Here is a 25,469-nt window from a genome sequence, read left to right as displayed (position 1 = left end):
ACCCCTACTTTTGTTTCAATGTATTAGATATACGATATCATAATTTTTGCAATTTAAATCACCTTTAAGTAAAGACCTTTGTAGATATTTCTCTTCCAGGTTCTTTATTATATATCCTAGATGGTATTCATCTTATGAAAAATATCTGTAGGAATCAAAAAGCCTCTCTTTCTAAGAAGTAGAATTACTGTAGCACCACCTATAATTGGGGGAACAATCCCAAGACTACGGTTCACCTTTTTTTTGTAAAGGAGAAAGTTTTATGATCCTTGCATGGAGAGGAAGAGGAGAGCGTACATATATGTGTGCATGACCAAGTGTTTCTTGATCTCCCCATGAGCCATGGGAAAAGTGGGTTTGGTGACAGCAGTGAACTTGGAGACCAATCAAACAAGACTTTGGAATTACCCACGAAATTATTATCTACAGCCGGAGAGGCCTGCCCTAATCTGCTATCACCTGGATCTTCATATCCATCTCGAGAAAGTCTTTTACCATCCTCTAATTTGAGAGGATTCACTGAACAATGCATAAGCTGTGAGACCACAGATCATCCACTGATTTTTAAGAAATAACTCAGCAGAGAACTGATGCTTTTATTTTTGACTACCAAAAAAAAAAAAAAAAAAGTCATAACAATTAAAATGAAAGCATTAATTCCATGTGATGAAAACCACCATTACCTGTATGAATCATTCTAAGTCATGAAGTCATGAAAAAGGAACATACCTTGGTTTTCTTCAGTTCTTCTAAAATCTGAGTGGTAGCTTTCAAAGAATTATTGAGTTCTTCTTTACTGGACTTTAAGAGATCTACCTCCACCTTCTGCAAGCTGAGACATTCTTCCTGAGAAGACAGTTTCTCTCGGTATGTCTGGATTTCCATTTCATACTAAGATGGAAAAATGTTACTTTAGTCAGGAGGCTCAGCTAAAAAAATTTAAAGGAAAACAAACAATAAAGAAAACGGCTGTCCCAAGGACCATTTCAAATAATCCTTGGGACTCTGCTATTAATCTATTCCAAGATGGAAGGAAATATATTTTAAAAGCTCACGTCGTAAAATAAGACCTGTGAGGTAACTGTGGAAGATCCTGCAGGTAAGATGATGGGACCCTTCAGAAGACTGTATTATGCAATAATGCACAACACTGACCTTCTTGTAAAAAATGCCTCATTACCATGGTCCACACACACCACTCTCCGGCTCCTCCAGGTACCAAACCCCAAGTTTTTACCTGTTTGTTTGTATCCAGAAGCAGAACCTGGTGTTTCCTTTCAGCTTCCTGCAGCTGTAGCTGATACTCAGCTATTTCTTCTCGCGCTTTCTCTTCCTTTTCCATCCGGTTCTTCTGTACGCAATCCAAATTCTTCTTCAATTCACTATTTTCTAGCATGAGTTCCTTCAGCTGACCCTAATGAGAAAAGTAAAAAAAATCATGGGAAAATAATTAGGAACCTGGATATATAGCTTTAGGGAATACTGAGTACTGAAATGAAAAAAAAAGAAAGAGAAAAAGAATTTACAGATAAGAAAAAAATCTACATAGAATAGTGCTATAACCCTTAGTGATGTGCTCCCTTGAAACTGACTTCACCTCCAATGACAATTTCTTTTACTCCAGCCCAACCACCCCCAAGGTCACATCCACTAGGACCACAGACTCTGAGAACGCAGCTTTAGCTGAACCAGTCTGGACCGTGCCCTCCTAGGCTTCCAGGCTCCTTTACTGAAGTGCTTGCATTGCAGAAATTCCTTGACATCATCAACAGCACCCGTACCATCCCCACCGTCACACTCAAGCCCCTCCAGACTTACGTTTTCTTCCTTGACCAGCTTCGATTACATGTTCTATCACTGTGAGAATTTCCTTCCAAATGCCCTCACCTCTTTTGTCCCTCTCTCCCTTCACTGTGTGAGACAGGCAGAACTCCAGCTCCGAAGGCCCCCGTGTTCCCCGTGCCTGATCCCAAATGACTGCTTCTATGCGTTTCTATACACGCCGCGTTGACTTCCTCATCTCCACTGACTCAAGCCCTCCGACCTGGTTTTAGCCCACCTCCTCCTCAAATCGCTTTCCATGGTCTCAGCAAACTCCCCATTGCAAATCCAAGGAGCACTCTTCAGCCCGTCCAAGCTCTGGGTAGTATGTGGTGCTGCTCACCACTCTTCCCTCCCTGAGACCCTCCACTCCTTGCTCACCTCATCACGCCTTCCTGTTCTCTCTGCTGGCTCCTCCTTCTCCATCTTCTCTTGCGTGCGGAGGTCTCTGCACCGAACCACCTTCTCTTCTCCAACTGTATCTTCTACCATTCCCCCAATTCGTGAATACTACCTAGATTCCAAACTAGCCATCCTAAACCTTCCCTTTAAACTCCAGCCTCGTGTATTTGGCATCCCTTTAGATTTTATTCTAATTCTTTACCATGACTATCCTTCCTCTCTAATCTCTTTTCGTATCATTTTCTAGCTCATAATGGCTTCCTTTCAATTTCTAAAAAAACTAAGATTTTTCCAATCTCAGAGATGTTGCCACACTGCTCTCTAGACCTAGAAACTTCCTTCCTCTGCACTGTTTCCCACACGGCTGAGCCCTCATCCTGCAGGTGACATTCTCTGACCTCCCTACCTAACTTAGGTTCCCCACACATCCCACTTCCCAATTAGTCTGCCGTAAAGAATGTTGTTTGATTGATTTATAGCACTTGCGAGCTTATGCTTATCTTCTATAGCTCCTATTTAATGACTTATCGTGTGTCTAGACCGTAAGCTCTCTGAGTGCAGAAACCACAGCACAGCACTATGGACTGGAGGCTAAACACCTCGCTTTGCCTTCTAAAGTAGAGCCTATAAACCAGATTCAAGTTGGGATACTCCCAAGCTGCTCAGTACCAAAGGAAATTCCAGCAGGTGCAGTACTCAAATATCATTCGTACAAACTCCTTCCACGCAGGATTGCCAGAAAATTCCATGAGTCAGTTGCTGAGATGAGATGCCAAACCTTTTCGATTTTCATTAGATTAAATACTGCATTTAAAGGACACATTTCCCCAACTCCTTACACAGGCTCTGACCAATAGCATGTCAACTCTTTGTGACTGCTCGGGGTCGCAATCACAACTCTGTCTCATTACCCTTTGCTAAGTACCTCCCAGGGATGAATGTGCACGAGGACGTCATGGATATGCGAGTGTTCACCGTTTAACCAGGTTTGGCAAACAGGTTTCATTGAACTTGCCAGCTCTGTGTGCATGGTAGCTGCTCCATGGGACTCAGTGTTAAGAGTTTCAGGAGGAGGGGAGGGCATGAATCAGCAACGTCTGCTCTGCAAACAGCAGTGGGGAGGGGCGGCCCAGATGCTACAGATCTGTTACAGGAACCCTGCCCTAAAATAACATCCCAACACTGTTCCAACTTTACACTTCTCTGTGACTTCCCCTGACTTTGCAGTTCTTAGCAAGATCAGGGCATCTGTCTCTGGCAATGTTCTGGCTCCCCATCTGAGGCAGGCTAGAAAAGCCGATAAACCTGTTGAAAGCTGCAGGAAATCTATTTCTGATGCGAGTTAACGTAGTACCAGGCTCGCCTTTCATGTAAAATATTTGGGCTCCATGACAGGAATTTTCACGTGTGCCGAAGCCGCTTGGGGCTTCTTCTGGGCTCTCGACAGGGCTGGAAGGTGAAGATGAGTGCAAGTCTCATTGTGACTGAAGTGTGGGTCTATTTTTTTCAAAAGCTAAAAAAAGTCTGGTACATTCCAGGTCTTAGAAAAAACAAACAGGGAGAGGGTGCACACTGCATTATCAGAGCATCATGAGCACGTCACAGAGAAACTTACCTTGCTGCTCTTTATTTCCTCCGACATTATATTTAATTCTTCAGTTAGCCTATTTTTCTCCCCAATAAGTTCTTCTTTCAGCTCTGTTGTTTTCTGCGCCATCTCGTGCATTTCCCTCTGCAGCTCGGTTTCCTTCCCAGTCATTGCGTTTACCTGAAATTTCATCTTTTGTTAGGATCTGCTTTGGGTTGCCTGTTTTGTGCAAATTAATCACTCTGATACAACACACTCATAACATTTCCTTTCACCTTCAGTAATAAAATGGAACCGGGCTAATCCTCCCTTTACTAATCCACTCAACTACTATCCTCAAAACCTACTGGCAAGCTTACCTTTTCTTCTCAGCCAAGATTTAATAAAAGAAGACAGCAATAAGGAAAGCAACGACAAGGAGAGATAATATTACTAAGTCTTAAAATCCTTCATAAAGGTATTAATTTGTATTAAACATAAACATTAGAGACCATTGTATGAGGTAGCGCCTTATTTTTTATCAGTTCTGGGATCTCTACTAATCCCCCAATGCCATACTAATCTGCAAGAAACATGCCTAGGATTAGTTAAAACCAGTTAAAGCCCTATTGTTGGCATTTGCCCCTAACGTTGAAAGAGCCTGGAAGAATTTGCCAAATGATCTCTATCATAACTGCCATCTCTTGCAAATTGTGTCAAAACTTGAAATTCCTGGAAAATATTATAGGGTTATGATTGATCCCATTTTCTGGACACTCCTTTTCTTTCAGTTTTTACTGGGCAAATATTAAATTTGAAGCAATCATTTTCCTAGATCAGTATGTAAGCCTAGAGGGCAAAAATTTTTCATTACTAATTGAGCCCCCTGATGGCAGATTTTCCCCTTTAACCACCAGCTAACAAAACGGGAGGTTGCACAAAGAGAAGGTATAAGAGGGGCTGAAAGCACAAAATCCCCGAGACATGTCCTGGGAGGCATGAGGGTTCTGTTGGTTACCATTATATCAGCCCCTTTGATAGTACTTTCTCCTAAAGGCAAAAAGGCAGGGCAGGGGCACTGGGGCTCCCACCTGATCCTCACTAGCAACTGTTACAGTCTCCTTGACAGGAGTTCCCAGCTGAGTACTGGAAAGCTAGGACTCTAATGTACTATAAGAAAGAAAACTATAATTAGAACCAGGAACTATGCCTCACCCAAAGCTTCTCCCATGCCCAGGTGCCACACTGAAAACCTGGGCTAATCCATAGAAGTGTCCCATGTAAATGTGTGCCAAAGCAAAGAGTCACTGCTGCTGGAGCCAATTCAACGCCCCCGAAGTTCAAGGCCCCACAAACTTAAAACCTTTACAGAGTTTGGTCCCATACGGCAGACACTGTCCAGAAGGAAATCTGATTCACACAGTGGTTTCCCTCCCTCATGACTACATATTCAAACGTACATAGCTTAGGCCACTTACTTTTTCAACAAAGGACACATTTTCCATTTTTGTCATTTCAAGCTCTTTCTCCAGATCCTTGTGAGATTTCTGTAGTGCTTCTAAGGTGTCCCGCAAAGTGTCATTTTTGGATCGCAGTGCTTGGATCTTCTGCTCCAATTCCACCAGCAGATTATCCAGTTCCACTTTTTCCTTCTTCCAAAGCTGCTGTTCTCCTTCCACCTGGGACAGTTTAGAGGTGAGCAGCTCTTGGTCTTGAATCTGATTTTTCAGTATGCTGACTTCTTCCTCCTTCTCCTCTAGCTTCTGTTTGCAATCTTCTACTTGTTGAAGGAGGCCATTTGCAGAAGCCTGCACATTAAGGTAATTATTCTTGACCTCGTCAAGGCCTCGCAGTACCTGAGCCTTCTCGTGTTCAAGAGCATCTACTTGACTGCGCAGATTCTGCGCTTCGGCCTTCCAGGTGTCTTGGTCATGACACAAGGCCGCCACTTTCTCCTTTAGCTCCTTTATTTGCGTTTGAAGCATCTCCACTGCTATTTTAGATTCTTCTCTCATCTGTACATTTTCTTGCTCTTTTTCTTGCAATAGATTTTCAAAGGAAGAATTTAATACTTCTAATTCAGATACCCGTCCTTGCTCCTTCCGTAATTCTTTTATCACATTTTCTTTTTCTGACCTTATATGGACAAGATCTAATTCCAAATCTTTCAGGTTTTGGGCCATCTCCTCTATTTTTGCTTTTAGAGTCCCCACCTCTGCTTTGGAATTCTCAGCCTCAAGGATCACGCACTCTTGGTTTTTCCCTGATATCTCTAGTTCTCTTTCAAGGTTCTCTACTCTATCCTTAAGCAAGTCGGCGTGCTGTTCACTTTCCCTCAGTGTTCCTAAGACCTGGAGCTGCTCCTTTTCATCAGCTTCCAGGCGGACTTTCAGCTGTTCAATGCTGTTCCTCAGCTGATGTATTTCCTGCACGGAGGAGTCCATACTCTGTTCTTTGACCTTCGGGATTTCTTGGTCATGACACAAGGCTATTACTTCCTCATTTAGCTCTTTCAGTTGTGTTTGGAGCATCTCCAATGCAGCTTTGGATTCTTCTCTCATCTTTATTTTTTCTTTCTCCTCTTCTTCTAACTGACCTTTCAATGAAGAGAGTAATGTGTCTAATTCAGACACTTGACCTTGTTTTTCTTGTAGTTGTTTTATGAGATTTTCTTTTTCGAACCTTACTGTGCCAAGGTCTAATTCTAAATCTTTCAGGTTTTTGGTCATCAATTCCATTTGTGTTTTTAGGGTCTCCACCTCTGCTTTGGAATTCTCAGCATCAAGAATCACCAGCTCTTGGTTTTCCTCTGACATCTGCAGTTCTCTTTCAAGGTTCTCGACTTTATCCTGAAGCGAATCAGTCTTACGCTCGCTCTCTCTCAGTTTCTCTAAAACATGGAGCTGCTTCTTGTCATCAGCCTGAATGCGGACCCTCAGCTTCTCAATGCCTTTTCTTAGCTGGTGCACTTCCTCCTGCGTTGAGCTCAGCCTCACTGCAACCTCACCCTTCTCCATCAGCGCATCCTCCAAGGCCTTGGCGACGGTCAGTTTTTCGTGTTCCGATTCATGCAGTCTGGTCTGCAGGCTTTCAGATTCCCTTGCAAGTGATTCTTTCTCTTTATTCAATTGTCCAATTTGGATTTCCAACTCACTTTTTACCAAAGACAGGGCCTGTGAGTCCTTTTCCAAACTCTGCAGCTTCTCCCGGAGACAAGTGTTCTCTTCCAAAAGCTCAGTTACGTCAGAGGACAACGTCTGAACGAGCTGTGTTTTGTCCTTTACCTCTGCTCCAGCCACATCAATGTGATGGAGACACTCACCTTGATGAGATTCGAGCTCATGTATTTTCTGCTTCATCTTTTCAGACATCAGATCTAGTTCTTTATTTTCTTTTGACAAAGTATCTAATTCTCCATGAAGCTGGTTTCTCTCACTGGTGACCACAGAGAGTTCTTCTTCGAGGCGGGTTATAACTTTCTGCTTATTTTCATTGTCTTTTTCTAAATATAGCTTCTCTGTCTGAACTGTCACTAAGTCAGCTTCCACAGAGAGGGCGTGATGCTCGATGCTACCTTTCTCAGACTTTATCCTCTTTAGCTCATTTTCCACATCAAGAAATCGCTCTCTCCAGTTGTCGTTCACCTCAGCCACATTATCTTCACTAACTGCATGGGACAATTTATCTGCACCTATTTCTAAATTAGAATTGAGACCTACTAAACTTTCTGTTCTCTGGTGTAATTCCTGGTTGTCACAAGAAAAGGATTCCAATCTTTCACTTAAGTTTGATTTTTCTTTCTTGAGTTCCTCAACTATTTTTTCTAACTCTATACATGCTTCCATCTTGGTGGTTACTTGTGCTTCCTGTAAATCGAGTTTTGAGTCTAACTCTTTTATTTCACTTAGTAAACTTTCAACTTTTTTGTCACGTTCCTCTATGACATGAAGTAACCTCAAATTCTCATTTGATGACTCTTTTACCTGCAGTTGAAGATTCTGAATGGTGACCTGAGTCTCCAGAAAATCCATAGGTACCAGAGCATTAGGACCAGAAAGTGACAATTCAGATATGCGTTCTAAACAGCCCTGGGTTTTGTCTTCGGCTGGGGTCTCATAACTGGCTTCTGGGGACTGTTCCCTAGACCATTCTCCTGTGAATCTGACTGGACTGGTCTTGGTTATTTTTTCTGTCTGTAGATTGAGGTCCTGCTGAACACCTTCTTCACAAATCTGATGAATGTCACGCTTTGGTGTTCTCTCTTGCGTTTCCAAAGTATATTCTTCTGATTCTTTTACATCACAGCTATTGTTTCCACCCCGAAGAGCCTGTAGTTGTAATATACAATGAGAATTCATTTTATTTTTCAAGAGAAATCAAAATAGAATAAATAGGCTTAATTATTACTTTATAGAAACTGGCTTCTTGCCTCTGCTAAACACATCTCTTCAAATGGCATATTTCCCACGCCATTCTCCTCTCTCAATCCAAATACCCAACACAATTAAACAAACATTCAATAAGTGTTCTCCACAGGCAAGGCACTGGGTAAGGTATTGATCACGAAGACAAACCCTTCAGATCAGTTATTTGATCATCTAAATTGTAACATATTTAAATTTCATATTTTTTTCTTGCTAGAAATGTCCTTGGTAGCCTAAATATAAAATTTCTTTTTGTGATTATCAAGTAAGAGGCTAACAAATTCCACATAAAATGTTCAGCTTACATCTTCAGCATTTACGGTATTCTTCACTGAGAGAAGTTTTCATGACCAGATCCCCAGCCCAAGGACTTAATCACAGAGCCAGCACTAACTATCCATATTCTTGGATAAATTACATGTCTGGATCTCACCTTCTTCTCATCTATAAAATGGGGATCTGCTGCTGTGACCACTATGACCCATCATGTCACCACCTGCCCTCCCCAATTTACTGAGGCAGACGGACGGAATCAAGTGAGACTTGTCAACGGGACAGCATTACTAGTTTAGCTGATAGACTAGAAAGGGCGAAGTTATGACTTAACAATTTCATATCCCTATAAGAGATGTCTCTTTAAATGACATAACAAACCATAGATTTGTAACAGACCAAACTGATAAGAAAATTACTCAGTAATATGTAATAAACTCCTGCATTTAGTTTCATGACTTTAACTCTCTAATATTGAAATAGTCTGAAAATGGCAAGAAAACTTAAAATTCGTATCATATTGCCATCCATACTCTAACTTAATATTTAACTATGGTTTATTACCACAGTTATTATTTCACTCACAAAGAGTGAAAACACATACATATCCTCAAGATGACTTCTGACTCCATAATATAATTTTCTCCAGGAGACTTTAAAAAACATCTTCGGTAATTTCCTACATGTAATGTTTGAGTGGAATCATTATAGAAATTTACATCCCCCCACCCCCGCCCCAATCAGGCTTACTAATTTTTCTAAAGTTGTGCTTTGTTTAAAAAAAAACAAAAAACAAAAAAACAAAAAACAACTTTTGGTGTGTGTGTGTATATGTTTGTTTTTATACCCTTGAACTCTAAAAATATTTTAAGTTTGATTTAATGTAGATTTCAAGTCAACAAACATTTCTCGAGCGCCTGCTGGGCATGTAACTGGAGAAACAGCATGTAAATCCCAGGTACTTACATCTTCTATGTCGGTGCCGTGCAAAGACAGAGAACTCAAGTCCAGACCTTGTAGCTGGAGTCGTGCAACTTCGAGCTCAAATGACAGGTGTTCAGTCTGTTTCTTTTCTGCTGCCAACTTGGATTCCATCTCCATGGTCACGCTTGTCAGCTTCTGCTGCCACTGTTCATTTTCTGACAAATACTGCTTCCTGAGACAGTCGAGCTCTTCCCTTTTGGAAGTTAATAACTGCTCGAGCTCTTTAATCTCCTTATTTTTCATAATCTCCTGACTTTCGACTTTGTCTTCTAGCTTTTTGAGGGATTGCAGGTACATCTGACAGAGAGTCTCAAGTTCTTCAACGCTCCTCGCTGGGGCAGACAGAATTTCTTTCTTGGTCAGATTCTCCTCCTCCAGACTGCAGCAAGATCTTTCCTCTATATTAGACTGGTTTGCTGAAATATTCCCATCTAAATTACTCAAAAGTGATGTTTCTCCTGTCTGGTCTAAAAGGTCTTTGCAAAAAGAGGATTCTCCCAAACGTGTAAGGCTAGGGCTGTCAGTCACACAAGAGAATGATAATGACAGAAAATGCCCTTCCTCAGGTCCCCGCATCTCCTCCTTTACCAAGTCACCTTGGAAGTTTCGCAGACTTGTTGACAAGATCGAATTTTCAGCCTTTAATGCGTCCACATAAGACTGTAGCTCTGACATCTTAGAGCTCACTTGACAGTGCTGATCATGTAAAATTTTGTGTTCGCTCTGTAAAGATGAGAATTTCTCCTGTAATTCAGCGAACTGCATTTGAACTTCATTTGACAATGTCAAGTGCTCATAGCAATTACTGTCATCCAAAGGATTTAAGGACACACGTTTCTGCTCATTTTGTCGTTCACCAGATTCACCTTCCGCCATTTCTTTCACCAACTCACCTTGGAGAAGGCCATTTTCGTTGTTTATTTTAACTTCATTTACTAGTTTCTCCATCTCCTCTGCCATTTTACTAGTTGCTGTGATACATTCTGATCTTGAATCATTCAGCTCAGACATTAGCTCAAGCTTTTCAACCTGCAGCATCTCACACATCTTCTCTAGCTCACTCAGCTTGCTCATTGCTGTTTGGAGAGAGCACTGCAGATGCGCATTGTCATTTTGACTTGCTGACAACTCATGAAGCACTGAAATATACTTTTCTTCTGTACCTGTGTCACAGTCTTTAGGGCCACTAAGTTCTTGTGACCGGGCATCGCATTGCAAATTTCCAGTTTCTAATTCTATTCCAATTGTCTGTAGTTCGTGCTGTAGGCATTGCTTCTCCTTCTCGCTTTCCTTAAGTTTTAATTCCCTATTTCTCATCTTAGCTTCTAATTGTACCAACTGTGCATTATAACAGTCTAGAGAAGGATCTTTAACTTCAAGATCCATCGGAAGTTGAACATGACATTTATTTATCTCACTCTCTCCATCCACAGAGTCGCTAATTGGCTCTGATTCTAGAATCTCATGCTCTTGTTTCGTCTCAATTAACGTCATCAGGTGCTCATTCTCTTGTACTAAGGCATTAAGTTCCTTTTGCATCTTACTTTGTTCTTCCTTTAAGGTCATGATTTCTTGCTTTAAACCATCCGCCTCACTCTCGGACCTGTTTTGGATATCTGCAATCTCCGATCTCAGATCTTGCTGCACTGCCCCCAACTCCAGTGCTAGATTCTGGTTTGTTTCTTCAGCTAAGGCTAATTTTGTTACAAACGCTTGGTGTTCCCTTGCAAATGTTTCCTTTAGATGTTCCAGTTCCTTTTGTCTATTTTCACAAGCACTACTGCACTCATTTAGCAAGCATTCTAATTGAGAGTTCTTTTCTTGAGCTGCTTTATATTTTTCACTAAGATCCTCAAATGCACATCTTGTTTCTTCACACCTTTGTTGTAAAATAAGTCTTTCTTGCTCACACTGATTGGATAACTCTGAAATGCTTTTGTCTCTTTCATCTATACAGTTTGAAAAACTCTCACTTTTTTGGATTAAGTTAATCTTCTCTTGATTTAAGGTTGCATTAATTTCCTTAAGAGTCTCATTCTCTTGGGTCAGATCTTCAATTTCCTTTCTGTATAAAGAAATGGTGGAACTCAGTTCCTTTTTCTCCGAGCTCAGGGTTTCAGACAAGAGTTGTAGCTCCTTTAGAGATTCTTGAAGTAAATGGTTACTCTTTTTATATTCTTGAATCTCTGCTTGCTCAGTTTCTAATTTTTCATTCAAAAGCTGGAACTCTCTTTCCTTGTTCTCCAGAGCAGCTAAAGTTTCAGCAAAAGCATTTTGATGAACAGAAGTGTCTTCTTGTAACTTACTAATGCGTTGACTTGTTTCAGCCACAAAACTTTGATGCATCTGCTCTGCTTTAATGAGATTTTCTTCTATTTCTCCTCTGATTTGCACCAATTCTTCACACTGCTTTTGTAGATCTGAGTTCATCTGCTTTTGAGACTCTAATGAAAACTCAAGAGACATGACTCGATTTTGTAAGATGGCTGAACTTTTTGGACCTGGGTCTGCTTCTAGATAGCATTTGCTCCTCTCTGAAGGCATGCTTCCTTGTTCTCCAATTATATTTGCAAAGGAATTATTCATTGCAGACTGCTGTTCAAAAGCCAAAAGACTTCTGTGATGAGCCTCATTTGTCACGAGAGAAGAATCTTTGGATTTTAGCAGATCCTGGAAGCTCTCATATTCAGCCTGCAAGTCTTGGTAACGCTGATCTTTGTCTATGACTTCACTTGACAATAACTGAAGCTTGTGTTCGAGATCTTCCACTTGCCCAGTAAGCTCAGAAATCTTCAAGTGCATGTTCTCTATTTCCTTCTTGTGTTTCTCGTCTGAGACCTCGGCTTTCTGCTGCAGGTCTGCATAAGCTTCTTTCTGTGTCTCTACCTCCACAGTCTTGCTGTCTATCACATTGTGAAGGTTTCTGATCTCAACACTGAGATTTTCACTTTCCATCTCCAGCGTTCTCACTTTCTCATTGTATTCGTGACTTTTTATTTGTTGTGTCTTGAGACAAGTTTCCAAGTGATTGATTTTACTCTGCAAGCTTCCCTTTTCTGATTCCAGCTGACTTAAAAGTTGTTCATTTTCACTTTTCCAACGAGCAAACAGAGTCTTCTCTTCTTTCAATTCTTCATATTCTTTCTTTTTTAACTCCAAAGCAATCAGTAAAGCTTCGGACTCTTTCTCTATTTTGCTTAACTTATCATTCAGTTGTTCAATGTGATGCTCCCTTTTCTTCAAAAGGTCTTGAGAGCAATCTCGCTGCTTTTCCAGATCAGCCAAGGCAAGCTTCAGTTTTTCTAAAGTCAAGGAATTCTCTTGCTGATTGATTTTTTCTTGAAGATCTCTTAACATGGTTTCCTGAGAGGCATTCTTAGCTATTAAAAAAAAATTTTTTTTTTAGTTGTCATGTTTTTAATAAATATTTATTCTACAAGAATTCCAAACACTTAAAAAAAAAAATCTAAACAAACATAACAGCCTCTCAAGCCCTAGGACAATCAGCATTATTGCCTGGGTACCTCCTGGAAAGTAGATCACCTGATAATTATCTGAGCTTACATATAGACAATGAGGAAATGGTCCTTATAAGGATGATAAGAGGGACGTCTGGGTGGCTCAGTCGGTTAAGCATCTACCTTCGGCTCAGGTCATGATCCCAGGGTCCTGGGATAGAGCCCCACATCAGGCTCCCTGCTCCGCGGGAAGCCTGCTTCTCCCTCTCCCTCTCCCCCTCCCCCTGCCTCTGTGCATGCTCTCCCGCTCTCTGACGAATAAATAAATAAAATCTTAAAAAAAAAAAAAAAAGGATAAGACATTTGTTCATCTTCTTTCGAAACTTAATAAAGTGTTGCTGCATGAAACAGCAATAAATACTTATTCCGAGAAAGAAAACTGTGAAAAGAGCAGCATTGAGGTAGAAATATTCTATTTCACTACAGAGTAATTCTGATTTCCCAGAAAAGTGAGTAATTATTCCACCATGTTAGCCAAAAATCTACAGGATTGGGCTTAAGTACAAAAGAGTAAATAATGCTGTGTATCAGTAACTCTCACGGCCTACAGGTACTATCGAGGAACAATGTTGCCCACATCCCAGCCCCTTACAGTAAGTGTCTATGAATAGGAGAATCAAATGGAAGATTTTCCAGACTCCACTGCCACCTCATGTCTACCCCCGGGCCCGTCCTAGTTGGAAATAATTGCAGTGCTTTCATTCAGCAGTGATCGGAAGGCTCCATGTTCCTCAAATACGTTGGGGGAGTATAAGTGTTGAGAATCTCAATAGAAGATGATAAAGCTAGCATGTATGATAAACTCAGTTGTTACACTACAGGGAAAACAATTCCTAGTTTGTTTGATTTTATTTATTTACTTGAGAGAGAGAGACAGAGATAGCGAGAGAGAGCTTGAGTGGGGAGGAGAGAGAGAAGCAGACTCCCACTGAGCAGGGAGCCCAACCTAGAACTCGATCCCAGGACCCTGGGATCATGACCTGAGCCGAAGGCAGACGTTTAACTGACTGAGCCACCCAGGCACCCCCCAGTTCCTAGTTTTAATCTGTTAATCTCAGTCTACCTACTGAGAGTTGAAGGCCCTTGAGGCGCTGTCTTCACAAGCCATCATTCCACTTCACTTGTGAGGACCTCACACAACCAACACTGAAAAATGCCCTCGCCCTTCCTTTTCTGACAGTTTTCTTTCAAGAAAGCTGAAGACTGACATTTTTACCCCCTGCCATGGAAGAATTGAAAGCCGTCTTAGGGAGATCAGAATTTAAACGAGGAAAGAGTCACAGAGAAGTGTGGCACACATTCCACAGGGCAGGTTAAAAGAAGTCCTAGGGGTACATACACCCCAGCTGAGAAAATTAATGTACATAAAAGACATACAGTACATACAGATAAACATGAAATGGTGGGCTCGTGTGGTGCGTGCAGCATAATCCAGTGTCTGTGTGGAAAGTGAGGAAAGAAAATCACTCAGTCAAGTAAGTCCTCAAAAAAAAAAAAAAAAAAAAGGTCATTAACGGCTGGGAAAACATGCATTCAATACAGGATTTCTCCATCGTCTGGGGGACAAACACACTTGAGACACAAAGAATAGCACTCTGGGGTGAGAGACAGCACTGACAATTTACTTTTGTGTGGAGAATATTTACCCTTCTGGTTTCAAAGGCAGTTTGGGACTCTGTGTGTTCCAATGAAAAAAAATGTCGAACTATCACTCTGAAACTAAAAAGTGGAAGAGAGAAAATTTTCTCCACATCAACTGCAGACATCTTTCTAGGAAGATATATAGGAAAATCGAAAAATGTTGCTAAGGCCATCCATCCTCCCTCATGGGACATCAGCTTAGAAAAATACCTCCAAACGCTCAGTTTACTCACCCCTCATTTCTTCTGCAACATTCTGGCTCTGACTCAAACTCTGTTTGGCCTTCCTCAGCTCTTCCTCCAGGTGGCAGACTTCTCTGGCCCGTTGCTCAGACTGACTCTTCAGAACACTGTATTCCTTCTTTGCTTCCTAAAGCACACATTTAATTGGTTATAATCAAAACCACTCAAACTAGTTATGACTTCTGCCTTATAAGGGTCCCTAATGGGACTACTTGTGTATCTCACTAGGGGAGGAATCTCACTTTTCCCTTTGAGAACTTAAGTGTCACTTAAGTTAGACATCTTACTTCAATCAGATGATTTTATGAATAGAACTAAAAAGCACAAAACCCAAAATGGACAATAATCTTTTCCCTTCAAGAAACAGACTTCTTTGACATTTCTGGACGTCCCTATGCTTGTTAAAGAGTTAACTCATAAGGAAAATCCTATTTACAAGATCCTCAAAGAAACAGGCTCCAAGGTCCAATCACACCTGAATGATCAAATACGTTTTTGCAAAGATCTGATGTGCTAATAAACCAAAATGCACACGACAGATTTTTTCCTTTTCATTGTAAAACCATGTTAAGGCTTACTGTAATGAGGATGTCTTTATGAGTATTAAGTTTTTATTAAGAAAATCTACAGTGTGCAAGACGCTGGGAAGGGTGTTATGAAAGATGCAAACATAAATAAGACTAGAGTCTCCTGCCCTCAGGGCAGGTCTCCCACTCCAGTGGGGGAGGACTGGATACTAATCACTTAGTTCATACCAGGATGTGCTAAATACTAAAGAGAAGTGGAGTATGTTATGGGAAATCAGAGAGCAGATACATGGAAGGAAGAATTCTTTCTATATGGAGGAAATCTGAGATTTCACAGTGAAAACAGGTTCTTTGGGTACCTGATTAGGTGAAGTAGTCACATAAAAAAGTAGCAGAGACTCATATGCATGTCCATTCTATGACTATGGAGGTGTGCCTATTTTTGAATCTTAAAACCAAGCAATGTTTATTTATATGGCAAATAAAAACACTATTACTGGGGTGCCTGGGTGGCTCAATCTGTTAAGCGTCTACCTTCAGCTCAGGTCATGATCCCAAGGGCCTGGGATCAAGCCCCGTGTCGAGCTCCCTGCTCAGTGGGAAGTCTGCTCCTCTCTCTCCCTCCCTTGCTCGTGCTCTCTCGCTCACTCTCTCTCACTCAAATAAATAAATAATCTTAAATAAAATAAAATAAAAACACTATTGCTTATCAACCACATAAGACTTGCATAATAAATAAATCCTCTACTTATATTCCTCAATCTGTTTTTCAACCTTCAATGACTGTATAGATGATAAGTATCTCGGCCTATATCCTATGCCACTCTCTGGACCATCGGGGATTGGCATATATTGTTACAAACAGACGGAACCAAGCTCCTCGCATCCTTAGGGCAAAAACATTTCATAAGGGTACCTTTTTTTAAAACTGCACTTCAAAAATACCCCCCATGAGAAGAAGGGGAAATTTTTGAATCTTAAAGAAACAATTAAGACCCATCGTCCAAAACCCTACAGCCCCGTTAGAAAACAGATGGCCCTGGCAAAGCTGTGCTGGAAGGTTGCCTTCAATTATCAGTCTGGTTACTACCAGCAGATGGGTACCCATGCAGCAAAGCCAAATTCAAGAAGAGGGAGAATCTGGCTAGTAGAACGTACTTGAAAACTTCCTGGCAGCTGCCGTGTTCATGCATATATGTTCATTTCATCCTCAGAGTAAGACAAAGCCTGTTGTAGTTACATTCCTCTGGCTCCTTTGTCCCAATCCTGCCTCCCTTCCATGAGCTAAATGGACACTCGATCAGTCAGGACTGCAGTGTAAAGTTCTGCCAAGAGGGACCATCAAGGTGCACGGATGTTGCAGACTTGAATGAGCATCATTAAACTATAGAAACTATAATCGCTTGTTTGCTCTCCGGGCTCAGAATAATCACCACTCAGATGAGATCACAGATGTGAAAGGAAAACGACCTTAAAGCACTTTAACAAGGGTAATGGAGCATTATTATTAGCATTTCTTCCCAAAAATTGACAGCAGCCAGATCTGCGTGATCCGTGCTAAGATTAGCGGAATGAGTTCGATGTAAAATAGTGACCAGCTTGTTTAACTACCTGAGTTGACTTCCCATTTTTATTGTGCAACCTAGGACATATTCTCTCACCCTAAAATATTAATTAAATCAAGTGACATCTGCATCTGGAGGAGGGGCCTCAAAGCTGAGAAGACACTGTTCAAACCTGGGGGCATCCCAACAGAAGGAAGGTAAAAAGAAGGAGAAGAGAGAGGGAAGGGGGCAACTTATGCTTGTTTATATGTCTGTGGGTCTCTATCCATCTCTGTCCATAACTGGGGGCATTTAAATGAGTAGTAAGCTCAATGGAAAGATTAACATGTCTTTCTCTATTCTGGCATTAGCTCCGTAAATATTTGTTTCTAACAAAATGTTCAGCCAATCCTGGGACCCAGCAGGCTTGTAATACTATGGCTACGACCAACCCAAGAATTTTAAAAGGCCAAAATGTGGAAAATGAACATCTGAAAATGGATCTGTAGGCTGCCATCCATCAGCAATTAGTTTTCTGTGAGGCCACAGCCACTCAAGACTTGATTGGCTAGCTCATTAGCAACAATGAGTTAAGCATACAAGGATGTATTCTCCTAGGCATCTCTTGCATCCTCAAATGATTTGCAAAATTTGGCACTAGTCTAGAAAAACACAACAAAAATCCCTATCACCACAAGCCAGCATTAGAGCTTAGCAAGCAATTCCACCCAGATCAACTTCAGTTTAGGAGCAGCAAGGGAAGCATCATTTCCTAGGGCCAGACAAAACAAATTTCGGTTACTGTGTGGCATTTCATGATCCCATCCATGAACGGAGCTTAATACATCCCCTGCTGGGACGAAGTCTATATCATGAACAAGGGAGGGATGCAGGGTCTGTCCCTTTCCACCTCATCATTCTTGCCTGCCAGGCCAAGCTCCTTAGAGAACCTGCTATACTACAGATCCCCAAGCTCAGGGAGGTCCCCAGACAAGCGTTCCCTCATCTTGGCTATCACATGATGGCATTTTATTGCCTACCCCCAATGCTAGGCGGCTGGCACTGGATGAGGGATGAGCAGCTTACCTAAAGCCTCCTTTCACTTTGATACTAGACATTAATTTTACCATTGATTGGGCCATTAAGTCCCATTTCTGGTACAGATATGCTCTCATTGTGAGCAGCTTATCTGTTTACTAAATGCAGACAAGGAAAATTTCAGTACAACTGTCGCATTATTTCAGCATCCAAAACCTACAAGCATGATAGGATTGTTTGTACTTAACTTGGAATTCGACACAGAAAGCTACCGGAGTGAAAAAAGAGTAGAACAGGCAAAATTTTTAATGTGAAAAATCTCAAATGCACTGTCCCCTGCTCATCACTTTCTGTGCCTACAGGGGACAGCAAACGGTGGGAACACCAAAGGTCATAGCTCTTGTGGAGACCAGGGCAATGAACAGGTACCCTGTAATACTTTACTAATAAACACTCATGTGCTGGGCACTGGTCTAAGCACTTTACACAGGATATTTAATTTCATCATTAATACAGCTTAGAAAAGGGAAGGGTAGTATTTGTCCCTATATGCAGATGAGTAAAGTTGGACTCAGAAAGGCTAGGTCATTGTCTGAAGGTCACACAGCAGGGAGGTGGCAGAAAATGATGCAATCCCAGGTCTCCCTTCCTCTAAAGCTTCTATTCTGCTACTAAGTTGTACCACCGCTCTAAATGGGTAAATCACTTTTCTAATGCCAATCCCAATTCAAAATGCAGAGCCAGCTAAACCCTTGGAATTCTTGATATCACCCTCAACAGAAGATACATCTCCACAAACATAAACGAAGGCCAATAGTACAAATCCCTTAGCCCTGTGCTAGGCACTTTCACGGGACACAGAAATCAGTGAAATCTAAGCACAACATGATACACAATTAACCCTACAGGCTAGAGTTCACGGTGGACAAGCTCTACAGAGGGCAAACCCGAGCCTGGCGGGGGTGCACACATCTTCAGAAACACCTGCAAGACAATGTCCAGCCCACTTCCGTAACTTGGCTGAGCAAACAGTGTCTGGACCCTCTTCACCAGAAGACTGCCTCTACAAAATGTTTCCACTAGGCAGCCAGTGGAGTCGCGGGAGAGTTTCCGGCTGGAAGGAAAGCTCACAGGGGGAAGAGTTCGGTGCCAGTCTGCTGTGGAAATGTTAGCAGAAGCATCTGTTGGTTGGTCCCCACTGGCCAAAAAGGCAAACATTTGTTTTGCTGAAACAAACACTCCCATTTGAAAACGGTCGCTGATGAAACCATCATGTGACACGAAGTTTGCTTCCCCTGGGGTGGCTGGGGCTGTGGCCTCCTGTCCCCAGCAGCATGACCCCTCCGAGACCTGCCACTCTAGTGATCACCTCTTTGCTACTGACAGACGTTCGAACCTGGCAATCAGGATACGCTCTTCAAAGCTGCGGGGATAAATACATGTAGACGTTCCCCCTCTGATAAAGAACTGTTCTTTGGTTCTCTGGTCTAAAAAATGATTGCAAAAGATTTAAAGAAGTGGGAAAAATTCTTTCCTGTGATATTTGATAGAGAAAAAACTCCCGTTCTGCCGTGCTTCTTTGTAAGATTACAGTGCTGATTTATGGTCCTAGTCAGGCTGTTTCAATCTACTAATTTCCCCAGATAAGCCTTTTCAGACAAGCTCCAGGCCAGGGCGCCTGGGTGGCTCAGTCAGTTAAGCGTCCAACTCTTGATTTCAGCTCAGGTCATGATCTCAGGGTCGTGGGATCAAACCCCACGTCGAGCTCCATGCTGGGCGGGGGAGTCGGCTTAAGATTCTCTCTCTCTCCCTCTGTCCCTTCAACCTCTCCTCTCCCTCTTTAAAAAAAATAAATAAATAAAATAAACTCCAGGCCACTAAATAAAGAGAGAAGCTGAATTAAAGTATGGATAAAATCCTGTAACAATATCAAGCCAATTTTCTCATATCCAAGCCACTGAAGAAACTTCATCCACCATTTTGTGTAATAAGCATGAATCTCCAAAAAAAAGACACTGTCAACCTTGCACATGCCAACATGACTTTGGAAGTTAGGGCAACAACTAACAATTACTTGTTGTTGTTGTTGTTGTTTTTGGAGAAAGAGAGAGAAAGAGAGAACGCACACAGGTGGGAGTTGGAGCAGAGGGAGAGAATCTCAAACAGGCTCCAGGGCCACTGTGGAGCCTGACACAGGGTTCAATCTCACCACCCTGAGACTGAGACCTGAGCCAAAATCAAGAGTCCGAGGCTTAACCAAATGAGCCACCCAGGAGCCCCTTACAAGAATTTTAAATCTAGAAATTTTCATCTGTCATTGCTTTTGTTTATTTAAATCTGTGATTTTCCACAAAGTTAATATTTGATGACTCAAAAGCCAACCCTTAGAAAGGGGATTTAAATTATACTTCCCATCACCAATTTTGTCTCTTTCCTCTTAGAATAGAAAATTTTATTCCTTTCCACTTCTTTCCATTTTTCGGGTAATCTAAATAATCTTTAAAAAAAAAAAAAGTAGTACATGATCTTAATACAAGTCATGTTTACCTATAATTGCTAGACGCTTATTAGTAATCATACGAATGCAAAGTGAAAAAAAAAGTACATACGTTCTATGTTGTAGGTTACATACAAAACACTTTGTAATACTTCCGACAAATAAAAAGGAAAATTATGTACGGTCATGATAAAAGACGGAGAAACAGTATAGGAATTCTCTTGTACCCTCCCGCTTCACCCCACACAGAAGTTGATAAATTCTCATCTCAGTGCCTCACTTACCTCACTGCTTCTCCTCAGCTCATTTTCCTTGACCTGACTCGCCTGTAACACCTGTTCAGTTCGGCAGAACTTCTGCTTAAACTCTTCCAAAGTTTTTTCTAGCTGGTGCTTTCCTGATGTGACCTGCAAAGAGGAAAAAAGGCAAAGTTTCATTTTTATGTTCTTTACTTTTTTTTTTTTTTTAAAGATTTTATTTATTTTTGAGAGAGAGAGAGAGAGAACGAGCACGAGCAAGGTGAGAGGGAGCGGGAGAGGGAGAGGGAGAAGCAGACTCCCCACGGAGCAGGGAGCCTGACGCGGGGCTCGATCCCAGGACCCTGGGATCATGACCTGAGCTGAAGGCAGACGCTTAACACCCAGGTGCCCCTGTTCTTTACTTTTTAAATAAATTATTTATTCTTAAATAAAACGGTCATGGAATATAAGAACTGACGCCATCTATTTTGGGTGAGACATGATCTGTGTTACAGCTGAATACAGCATTATAGGTTTAACTTAAAATAGCATCAGATCAACTTGGGTGACAGCACATAGAAGAGGAAAAAGAGCTGGGTGTGGGGAGGGAGCCACAGAGAAAAAAAATAAATTTAACCACAAAAAAGTGAAACAATGAAACAGTAATAAACAACCAAAACAAAAAGCTGAGCTAAGAAACAAACTCGGAGACATATTTGCTGTGTGACAGATTAAAAGTTATATATCTGTGATACAACAAACAAAGCACATCTATGGTTCAATTTAGAAAAACGTAAACTGAATTTTTAAGAGTAAATAACAAACAGACAAACAAAAAAATACAAATGGCAAATCAACTTCTGAAAGAAACATCCTCGCCAAAATAAAGTCAAGGAAGTCAAGGAAGAATGAAATGAAACAACGATAAGATGACTTTTTCACTCCTTAGTTAGCAAAATTTATAAAACCAGGACTATCTCCTAGTAACAAGGATGGGCGAAAACAGGACCTCTCTTACACCAACCAGGTGAGAAGGTACATTACAACTTTTTGAAGGGCAATTTGTCAGAATCGATCACAAGGGAGAATACACATGCCCTTGAGACAGCCAATTTCACACATGGAAACCTGTCCTACAGAAACACCAACACAGAAACACCCATGATGTTACCCAAGGATGTTACCACCAGGGCTACAATGAACAAGAAGATGTTGAGCACCTAAACATCCACCCATGGAATAATTAAATAAACTACAAAACATCTAATAAAAGCAAGGCTTAGACCAAAAAAAAAAAAAAAAACCAAACAAACAAAAAGGCCTTTTTATTAAAAACCTTGGAGGAAGCCCATTAAACACTAACAATTTATCCTGGGAAAGGAGTTTTTTGTTTGTTTGGTTTTGGGGTTTTTTGTTTGGTTTTGTTTTTCCCCAACCTTGGTTAGCCAGATAGAGGACTAACTCTTAGTACGTAATAGATGTCAGGGAGTGTCATCTCTCCCATTTCGGCTGCATCCCCATCTCTGGTTCCGCTACTAAGAGAGGTCAACATGACTCACTCCGGCGGCTGGTTGAAAACAGACTGTGAGGAGCAAGTCCAGAAGGAGGGAGAACAGTGAGGAGGCTAGTACAGTAATCCAGGTGAGAAATGACAGTGTCCTAGACCAGACAGGGGACCAGCGATGGTGAACAGTAGCCAGAGCCAGTATAAAAGGCTAGACACCAACGTTCATTAGACAGATATTCAGGGAGATAACAGAATCAGAGGGAAGGGATGGAAGAGTTTACTACCAATTTCCTAAAATATGGGTTTTAATGTTTCAGTTGTTGATGGCAATCTAGTATTTATTTTCTTTATAAAGCATATTACACAGGACTATTGTGGAAAAATTAAAGAGAGGCAAAAGCCAAAATAAAACAAAACTGCTTAACTGTATAGTCCAGAGATAAGCAAAGCTCATGGTTGGCATAGCTTTTACAAACTATGTATTGGACATAATCATTTGTTCATAAATATGCAGTGCCATTGTTTAAAATGATAATAGTAATCTAAATGCATGATAAAAAAACCCAAAACAACAGCACAGAACAGTAGGAAGTAAAAAACTGATTTCTGTCCAACACCATCCCTCTTTCTATATACAGTTTTTACCATTTCTATTTTTATTCTTTCAATGGCTACTTTCATTAATTGAAATAACAATCTTATAACAACATTAAGGATTTATCAGTGGATTCCCACATACAGTAATACCTACCTCCCCTTCAATTTACAAATTTTAGTAAAAAATACATTGGCTTCTTCCATTGTTTTAATATTATAATTTTAAATAATAAACTTAAGTCTCTTTTTCTTGATCCAATAACTTTAAATATGTATCTTGACTCCCTATTAAGTAAAATGTATAAACATGCATTTCTAGCAATCTTTTTGTCTTCTCTCTACTCTTCAAGTTCTGTTCATTTATTCAGGGCCCAAGTTTATGGTTTTGCAGGCAACTCCAAGGGGTGTCATTCATTCCTAGTCTTCGTGGGTTTGTATGGTTATCACAACGTCTTTCGGGGGGCACCATTTTGTATTGTAATTCACACAAATACACCGATTGGCAAAGAATGGTAAATTTTGTATAAATATATACAGTCTATTCTATAACTATGATTGTTTTGTTCATATTTCTATTCAAAAACCTGAAAACCAGTAAAACATAATTTATATTTACTCCCTTTAAAAAAAAGTCATACAAATCAGGTTTATTCTTAGCAAGGAGGGAGGAAGCACATGGAGGGTTTCTGGGAGTAGCTGAAAAGATTCTATGCCCTGACACAGATAATGGTTCTAAGAGAGCATTCCTTATAATAATTCATTGAATTGTAAATTTGTTCTATGTAGATTTTGTATGTTAACACAAAAAGGTTTAAATATAGGTATACATATAATATCCACACATATGCAAAAATACATAGGCACATACAGACACGCAATACACACATGTGTGTGTGTGAGTGTGTGTTTGAATAAAGATGGAGTCAGAAGAATCCTAATGGAAGGCTTTGAGGTGTGAGAGAAAAAGTAGAGTTGAAGATGACATGGCGGTGATCGGGTTCAGTGATATGAAGGATGGAACCTGCTATTTACTGGGGTAAGGAAGACTACGGGAGGAGCACATTTGAAACAAATAGCGGGAGTTCAGCTATTACCCCACCAAGTGTGAGATGCCTATTGGACAGGCGAGTGGAAATACCAGGTACACACGCAAGCCTGAAAGTTCAGAACAAGCGTCCCGGCTGAAGATAATAATACAAGGGCTGTCATCATATAGGTGAGAGGCAAGGCCAGAAACTGGATGAGATCATTTTTGGAGTAAGTGTTAAATAAGTAAAAGGATTATAGTTTTCAGCGCTTTGACTGTTTGGGGGGCATAAATTACTCGGGAGGTCTCCCACCTGGTGACATGCCCGAGAACCACGGGAACATCACACCCCTCCACAGACCTTCAGGTCTGAGATGCTCACTCACTTCCGTCTTTCTGTAAATGAGAAACCCCAGACTCAGACAGACTCAGTTTGTTCTCTTCTTTGGTTAAGTAAGGAAAGGGAGGTTAGAGCCATTCTTCTTTAAAAGCATCACAGTGTCAGCTGCAGTATAGACAACGCATGAATAAGGAAAAGGGGGACTACTGGAGGAGAGAAATAAGCCAGCTCCCTACTTTATCCAGGTCAGCCTGAAGGCTATTGCGAGCGTTCTTGGCTTGCTGTAACTCCTGCGTGAGTCTGGCTTTCATCTGCCCGCACTCCTGGTCCAGGGCTTGGAAGGCGCGCTGCTGACGGGAGAGCTCCTGAAACACCAAAAGGCACACGCGTCAGTCGGACTGCCGGCGGGTAACGAGGAGACGCCAAGGTGGGTGGACAAGCCTCCTATGGCGGGCCAGGCCGCGCTGAAAGAGCAGGAGACAATAGGGAGCCAGGCTGACCATTCACTTAATGATAAACATTAACTGTCTTTAGCACTGGTCCCGGTGATCAAACGCAGGCCTTCGGAGGAAAGGGGAAGGAGTCTGCCAGCTGGCCACATGGAGAGCAGCCAGCTTCCGTCCCATCCCCAATCTTAAATTCTTCATCTCTCTTTCGACAAGTCCAGGGGCTAAAGGGAGTACAGCTGAGCTGCCATGGTCGCAACTCAGCTAGGAAATCGAAGACACTCAAAAATGGGGTTTAAGATGTCAAACATCGTAACACCACTCACAATTTAGAATGACAGCAAGGATATGCCACCAGTTAACTTCGATAACCACATCGGGATAGCAGATTTCCATTTCCAGGCGCTCTTACTGCAAGACTAGAGAGCCTTACCCCATAGGATACACTCTGCCAGGCTAACTCACCGTCCACTGGCAGCAATACTTCTGGAAAGGCGTCTTTAGCCCTAACGTGTCTGCCAACTTCTTTCCCCACCGCATCAACTACCTTTCTAATGTATTCGCCAACCCACAGGCTTTAGAAACAGGTGGAGATCAGGATACAACTTCCTTCACAACTGAGAGTGTTTGAAAGAAGAGACAGGATTCTTTCCTACTCGGTATCAAATTTCCACGAAATCAGAGGACACGGATAAAAAAGAACATTCTGGCTACTGAGTCGCTTCTCCAATGGAAAACTGAAAGATGGAAGTGTGAAGGAAAATACGGGGAACCTCTTCCTCACAAAGGAGTTCCCTGCTCGCAGAACACCCCAAGTTACAACAAACAGCAACGC

The 25,469-nt window shown here is 41.4% G+C and overlaps 1 protein-coding gene across 1 annotated transcript in view; it reads right to left on the bottom strand.

Moving 5' to 3' along the window:
* The window catches only part of CENPF (centromere protein F), a 97,940-nt gene that overhangs the window by 10,665 nt on the left and 61,806 nt on the right, over window positions 1–25,469 (bottom strand). Inside the window, exons 10-17 of the mRNA XM_032393171.1 lie at window positions 24,425–24,553; window positions 20,763–20,885; window positions 14,864–14,999; window positions 9,454–12,851; window positions 5,269–8,118; window positions 3,839–3,991; window positions 1,238–1,414; window positions 730–891 (exon numbers count right to left, since the gene is read on the bottom strand). Of these exons, the coding sequence (XP_032249062.1) occupies window positions 730–891; window positions 1,238–1,414; window positions 3,839–3,991; window positions 5,269–8,118; window positions 9,454–12,851; window positions 14,864–14,999; window positions 20,763–20,885; window positions 24,425–24,553 (7,128 nt within the window). The remainder of the gene's footprint in view (window positions 1–729; window positions 892–1,237; window positions 1,415–3,838; window positions 3,992–5,268; window positions 8,119–9,453; window positions 12,852–14,863; window positions 15,000–20,762; window positions 20,886–24,424; window positions 24,554–25,469) is intronic.

The sequence above is a fragment of the Phoca vitulina genome, unplaced genomic scaffold (genome assembly GCF_004348235.1).
Source record: "Phoca vitulina isolate PV1807 unplaced genomic scaffold, GSC_HSeal_1.0 scaffold71, whole genome shotgun sequence".
NCBI lineage: Eukaryota > Metazoa > Chordata > Mammalia > Carnivora > Phocidae > Phoca > Phoca vitulina.
The sequence above is the reverse complement of the archived record's forward strand: the minus strand, read 5'-3'. Positions and strand labels throughout refer to the sequence as shown.